The sequence below is a fragment of the Ips typographus genome, linkage group LG4 (assembly GCF_016097725.1).
Source record: "Ips typographus isolate SLU linkage group LG4, UJ_Ityp_2.0, whole genome shotgun sequence".
Classification (NCBI taxonomy): domain Eukaryota; kingdom Metazoa; phylum Arthropoda; class Insecta; order Coleoptera; family Curculionidae; genus Ips; species Ips typographus.
Window position 1 is genome coordinate 11,540,060 of NC_138425.1, and position 6,182 is coordinate 11,546,241.

At 34.8% G+C, this 6,182-nt stretch overlaps 2 protein-coding genes across 3 annotated transcripts; one reads left to right on the top strand and one right to left on the bottom strand.

Moving 5' to 3' along the window:
- LOC145728044 (acyl-CoA Delta-9 desaturase-like) lies at window positions 1-5,867 on the bottom strand. Of its 2 annotated transcripts, XM_081977970.1 has the most exons (7): window positions 5,587-5,867; window positions 5,491-5,528; window positions 1,647-1,872; window positions 1,461-1,591; window positions 1,202-1,407; window positions 969-1,151; window positions 1-914 (listed from the first exon to the last, which is right to left on the bottom strand). In XM_081977970.1, exons 2-7 carry the CDS (start codon window positions 5,506-5,508, stop codon window positions 662-664), a joined length of 1,017 nt encoding a protein of 338 aa, XP_081834096.1. In that variant the 5' UTR covers window positions 5,509-5,528; window positions 5,587-5,867; the 3' UTR covers window positions 1-661. The 2 variants fall into 2 exon arrangements, with proteins under 2 accessions (XP_081834096.1, XP_081834097.1); XM_081977971.1 differs by lacking the exons at window positions 5,491-5,528; window positions 5,587-5,867 and adding an exon at window positions 2,394-2,586.
- Window positions 2,717-5,483, top strand: LOC145728046 (glutamate receptor U1-like). The gene is given in 8 exon segments (XM_081977972.1): window positions 2,717-3,275; window positions 3,323-3,560; window positions 3,611-3,824; window positions 3,877-4,047; window positions 4,214-4,449; window positions 4,584-4,792; window positions 4,842-5,107; window positions 5,156-5,483. Coding segments are annotated over 8 exon segments (1,989 nt in total). The 5' UTR covers window positions 2,717-2,885; the 3' UTR covers window positions 5,421-5,483.
- Window positions 5,868-6,182: the final 315 nt, after the last annotated feature.

The window sequence follows — 6,182 nt, forward strand, 5'->3', positions numbered from 1 at the left end:
TTTGTAATATACCAGTTATTTAATAACAATTGTCAAAATAACTGTCATAAATCTCAGAAATACGTCATATGTAAGAAAACTGTGTTAAACTGTAATTCTTGCAAATTCTAGGCAAATTTTTACAGTTTTGACATAAGTGACAGGTATCACGTGGTTTTTGTAGGATAACTTAGCTAAGCAGTTACTTACACAGTATAAATCTCAGAAACACGGTTTGTATCGAAAACTACAAAAAAAAGTTTTCTAAATCCTAATATGCAATGAAATCCTAATAATATTAAAAAGCAATGTCAAAATTTGGACTGCTAGAAGAACAGTATTTGTTATTTACTGACTGACTACTAACTGTTACTTCTTAGTCTAATAATTAACAAATTAACACAACATAAACTTATTTTTCCTGCTTTGAATGTACCGAATTTATATACACATATAAGATAACTTTGTTTGCATTGATGATAAGATGTCCATGCTCAACAAGTGCGATAATACAAGAGCAGCTGCTGACAGTTTGCAATTTTTGAATTCCAATAAAAAAAAAAACAAATTGTTTATTAAGCTCTGACCTGATTGACACTTTGATTTTATTCAAAACATTCACTCACAAAATAAATACTAGCTAGTTATATCACAAAATTTAGCACTACACTTTGATTATTTGCTATTTCTCTTGTATTTTGCCTGTACCATCCCCTTTAACCCTGACCATCCTTCTCACTAGGTCTGAAGACGTCGTTTTCAGGTCGTAAGCCCAACCGATTTTAGCAAAAAGATCCAGGCAAAACGTTGTAAAGTTTGGCTGATTGCCTATTTCAGCCGCCCTGTAATCCCAAGGGAATGAATGATGGTAATTGTGCCATCCCTCGCCGAAGGATACGAAGGAAACTAGTTTGTTTTCCACCGGTCGAATATGCCTAAAGAAGTGCTAATTGTTATTTTCTTAAAAACCATGTAAATTGATACGTTACCTGTTGTAGGGTTTGCTTCCCCATATATGAGCAAAACTGTTAACACTCCAAGTGAAGTTTAAGCTAAGGCAATACCTGATTAGATTGGACCATATGGAAGGCCACCAATCCTGGTTGAATACCAATGGTGGTATAATGGTGGGGAGGATAAAACAGAAACATAATTTAAACCAAAACCAATACCTATAACAGATTTTGTAATGTTATCTAGTCTACTAGAATATCGAACCTACTTTATGTGAAATGCCAGTAATGGATCCGAAGAAATATCACTAACATCAATCAGTCTGCCTTTGCGCAATACTTGGGGGTGTTTCTTCATACAAAGCCAACCCACATGGGAGAAAAGAAATCCTCTATGAGAATTGTGGGGATCAGCATCAGTTTCGCTGAATTTGTGATGCACCCTGTGGTCCCTGACCCAGTCTAGTATGGTATTCTGCAATGCCAAAATTGAGCTTTAAGCAACTGAAAGTCAGAACTAATATTTACCTGCCCAGCTATGGAGTAGCACATCAGCAGTATAAGCTTAAGGGGTAGTTTTGCTTTAAAGCATCTGTGAGTCCAATATCGATGAGCTCCAGCAGTGATTCCGAAAGCTCCTAAAGCTCCAATAATCGGAGCTTCAACAAAAAGTTATTTCTAAAATACGTTCAACTTTCAAGAAGAGAAACTCACAGTAAATGAAAAAAAAGGGATGACCAAAGTAGTCAAAATGCAGTAACTGATATACGGTCACTAAATGAAGGGCGGTGATTAACACTAAGTTTCCCCAGTAGATTGGTGTTTCAAATTGTCCAAAAATGCAATGATACTTTAATATTTCAAGTGACTGGTCATTTTCAGGTTTAAAGTTGTTACTGGTTTCGGTTATTTGACTGTAAGAAGTCATCATTTTGCGAACCTGAAATAAAATATACTAAACGTCAAAAAACTTATAGTATTTTAAATAAACAGAGTATGCCATATTGTATTTTTGTTTGTTGTAAAGCAAGTTAATTATACAGCTTCTAAATGAAATGTAGCAAACTAATAAAATTTAAAACGTTATTATCATCCAGGCAATTACAATTTCAATATTTTATTTATCATTGCGGTTCAGTAATTTTGCATTTATTATTTTAATAAACGTGGACTATAATAAAATGATTATCAACAAAATGCTACCTGCATTATTCAGTTACCAATTTGGTTAAAATTTCTCTTAAACGTTTATAACCAAAATTAAGTAATTACCGGTAATGCAACTCTTTCCGTTTAATTATTGCGTCGAAAGCAAAAATTGGGTTCATTAAAATTAGTAAATGCAGCTGTTATTTCCCATCAATAATTTTTCTTTTAATGTTTTTTTTTTCGACCAGTAATTGAATCTACTAGCAGAAACTCATTAAGCTTAATTAAATCCCCATATTTGTATATACTCACGCAAGTTCTTAAGGAAAGTTTGATGGGTAATTACAGTATCCAAGTTCAGTCAGCAATGTCGTTTCACGTTACAACGTTCCTGATACTAATTCTGTTCGCTGATTTTTATCAGTCATCTATTTATGATGGGTACCAAAAAGCAAAATCGTACGAATCCACAAATCGCCACGAAAAACTGAATTGCACCACAAAATTCACTCCAGAAATCATTCAAATGATTGTCGACTATGCATCGTGGCGTAGAATCAGTCTACTGTACATCGTTGACAGTTCGATAAACTTAGGTAATGTTTGTTTTGAATTCGCAAACAAAGTGTAACCAAAATAAAGATCATCTGTTTATATATTGCCAACCTTCGATAATGACATTAACGCGATTTTCCTTAAGAAACAAGTTAGTAAACTCCTGGAGTATGTCACGTATTTGGTGTCACTGTATCGAAGGAAGGTCACTTGAATAATTACTTGACATTTTCATTTTTAGCCTGTAACATGAAAGCTATTCAACTCAATCTGATTAACTGTTTCAACAACAATGGTTTAAGGGTGGCTTTTCAGAGAAAGTTTTATAGAAACTCCCTGATCCAGGCTAAGAATGTCTTGATAGTATATTTTATTAGTAAAAGTATGGATATGCAACAGTATTTGGATCAGGTTGTAATTGACAGAAAATGTACTCAATGTTTTTATTGCTGATTCAAATTTCAGTTAAACCTTTTTGATGATGACATGTACTTTAAATGGATTCATATTTACGCCGACATTGATCCAACAAACAAAACTGATAAAGCAGTTCTAGACAAGCTAAGAAACAGCGACATAACATTAGCAGTAGACTTGGTCATTGCAATAGCTGCGTCAAATACTACCAAAACTGACTCGGTATGGTTCACTAAATAGGTAAAATTGTTGCTAATATACAATTTTAGAAAGGACGATTATTAGAAAATTGCAAAAGGTCGTCAAATTTTCCAATGCACTGGGCTGACCCAGTAGTGCAAAAACTACTACCCTTCAACCAAACGTTACAGAAAAACGAAACGTTCAATACGACTTTTGCGGACTTGTGCCACTCAATGAATGCAACAGTGGCAGGAAGTTTTTGTTTTTTGCAAATTTATAAAATTCGCAAAAATATCAACGCTACTATGGTTGTCAGACCATTAGGTACTTTTTATACTACTAAACTGTGACGTAACACTAATTAGTGTGATTAGGTTTTTGGAACTATGAAGTAGGAACCGACAAGCTGAAAAGGTTTCAATCAGTGGAAACTAGAATAAATTTTATGAAGAACTCGTTGATTTTTGGTATAACCCAGTCGAAAACTGACAATAAAATTATGACCGATGAGAGTCTTGCTGAAGACATCAACGATATGGAGAACCTGAATAAAATTGCTGATTTTATCACGTCCTACCTTAACGCAACGTATTTACACAACTAATTGCATAATAATAGTTGAATAATTTGGAAATTTTAGGCAGAAAGAGAAAACATACCCAAATTTGGGTCTTAGATCCAACAATGGTAATTGGAGTGGTCTTTTAGGGGCTGTCATAGACCAAGAAGTGGATATAGGTTTGGATAGCGTTATTAAAAACCCGGATTTTTATAGTGTGTTAATTTTTACTCATGATATAATGGTATCTCAGTAAGTATTTATTACGTACTATTTAGGTAATAGATTTGTTATTTAACTGATTTTAGTAAACTAAATATTTTCTGGAGTTTTGAACTGGATTAAAAATCCAGGTCAAATATATCCATAGATTTTTCCGATTCGAGGTTCGTGGCCTTATTAGCGGATTAACTTTTAGACGAAACATATACCTAAAACCAGAAGCTTCAACGAGTGCTCGTGACATCTTCATGGCGCCATTTTCACCGGAATTGCTGTTTAACGTCATGGCGGCCGGAGTAGTATTCGCCGGCGTAATGGCGGTATACATTGTCGCAGGCTTGAGCGAGTACAAACGATCATCCGGTATATATTCGCACGTTTATGCCTTGTCCGACGCTTTGTTCTGGATTACTGGAGTTTTTAGCATGCAAGGTAGATAAATTTCAAATAAACCACATGCGAGATTTTTTAGTTAACAGCCAACTATAAAACGTAAAATTTACATTTTTTGAACGCACATGCTAAATCAGTATTTCTGCACCAAACAAAACTAATACTATTTTCAGGTACCCAAATACAGGCTCGGACCAGTTCAGGCAATATGATAATCGTTATCTCCTTATTCTTTGCTCTGGTAATTTACAACTCCTACTCAGCCACTATAACTTCAATGCTGTCTGTGAAACTGACCAAAATTAGAACCATTGCTGACTTGCTTAACAGTGACTATGATATTGGCTACGCTAAAAATAGTGTAGATGAATCTTTTTTAAGGGTAAACTAAGTTATCTCTCAAGTCAACCATAGGTAAATGGTGATTTCAGGCCGTAAATGATACAGAACTAAACCAAATCTACCTAAGAGGTTATCTGCACAACAACATTAAAAACATCACTGAAGGTTTGCTCAAAGCAACTAAAGGCAATTACGGATTTTTTGCAACTGGACACGCAGCCCGGAAAGAATTGCTCAAAATTAGCGGTTACAGATGCAAATACGACATAGTGGAGTTACCAGCTGCACGTGCCACCAACAAAGTTGCTTTTCCTATGTCCTTAACCTCTCCTTACAGAAAAGTGATCAACTTATGGTAACCATTGCGTACACACTTAAGCTTATAATGCCTTAAAACTTGCAGCTTGATCAAAATGATTGAAAGTGGGATTCATCACTATATCACCGTAAAACGAGCTCCTAGTTTGCCTCAATGCGACCAGCAATCCAGTTACCAAAGCGCTAGAATCAACGATATTGCCACTGCACTTTTATTATTTTTTGTAGGGGTTTTATTGGGTCTTATGTTGTTATTGTGCGAGTATTTATGGAAAAAAAAGAAAAGGATATTTTCGAAAATGAGAAAAACCTACAGGTCACTATCGCAGAGCTTTGAGTACGTCAATTAGTTTAATTTATATCTTGGAGGATTAGAATAGAGGCACTTAAACTGGTTTTTGGACTACACACTACACTCACCCAGCCATCAATGTTCATTCCAACGCAATTTTGCCAATCTGAAACATTGTTATATCTTAACTGTGAAAAAAAACTTTAAACTTAAAAGTTACTTACCTTGAAGCTTTAAAATCACTATTTGTGCTTTTAGTGATCACTCACGACACATAACACCGGGCAGTACTGCCAGTACGACCGATTAGAACTACTTAAAAGTAATGACGGGTTTGAATTAATAAATATGATTCCTGTAATTGCCGATTTTCTTTTCTAATTATGTACTTCCGTTAATGCTGTTTTTATGAGCAATAAATTAAACAGGTTGACACTAGAGGCAAAAAATAGGGGCCCTGTAAGTGGATATGGCCGACATAGTAAAGTGACCATTTCTAACTGTGTGTGTGCGTAATTTTGAAAAAAGCTGATAACAGCACTAAAATTTCATGAGTAATAACAACAAAGTTTGTTCGAGTTTGCAGCGAATTACACGTGCATTTAGTTGTCTTAATTACTTATGAAAACACCTAGTTAAAAGTGTTGCTACTAAACTTTATTTGGGGCTGCAAAAAGACTCTAACAATAAACTTAGCATAAAGACAAAGAGGCTCTTAGTTAAGTGCAAATCCCTTACGACCTTTCCCACTTTTTTCAACTTTTACACTATTTCCATTGTACGACAGAAAATTTCTAATGAATCATCGTTTACCTTGCCA

Coding starts and splice junctions, on each gene's coding strand:
- LOC145728044 (XM_081977970.1), bottom strand. Junction 1,408..1,460: donor GCTACTCCATAGCTGGGCAG/GTAAATATTAGT, acceptor TTGGCATTGCAG/AATACCATACTAGACTGGGT. Junction 915..968: donor GGAAGCAAACCCTACAACAG/GTAACGTATCAA, acceptor GCACTTCTTTAG/GCATATTCGACCGGTGGAAA.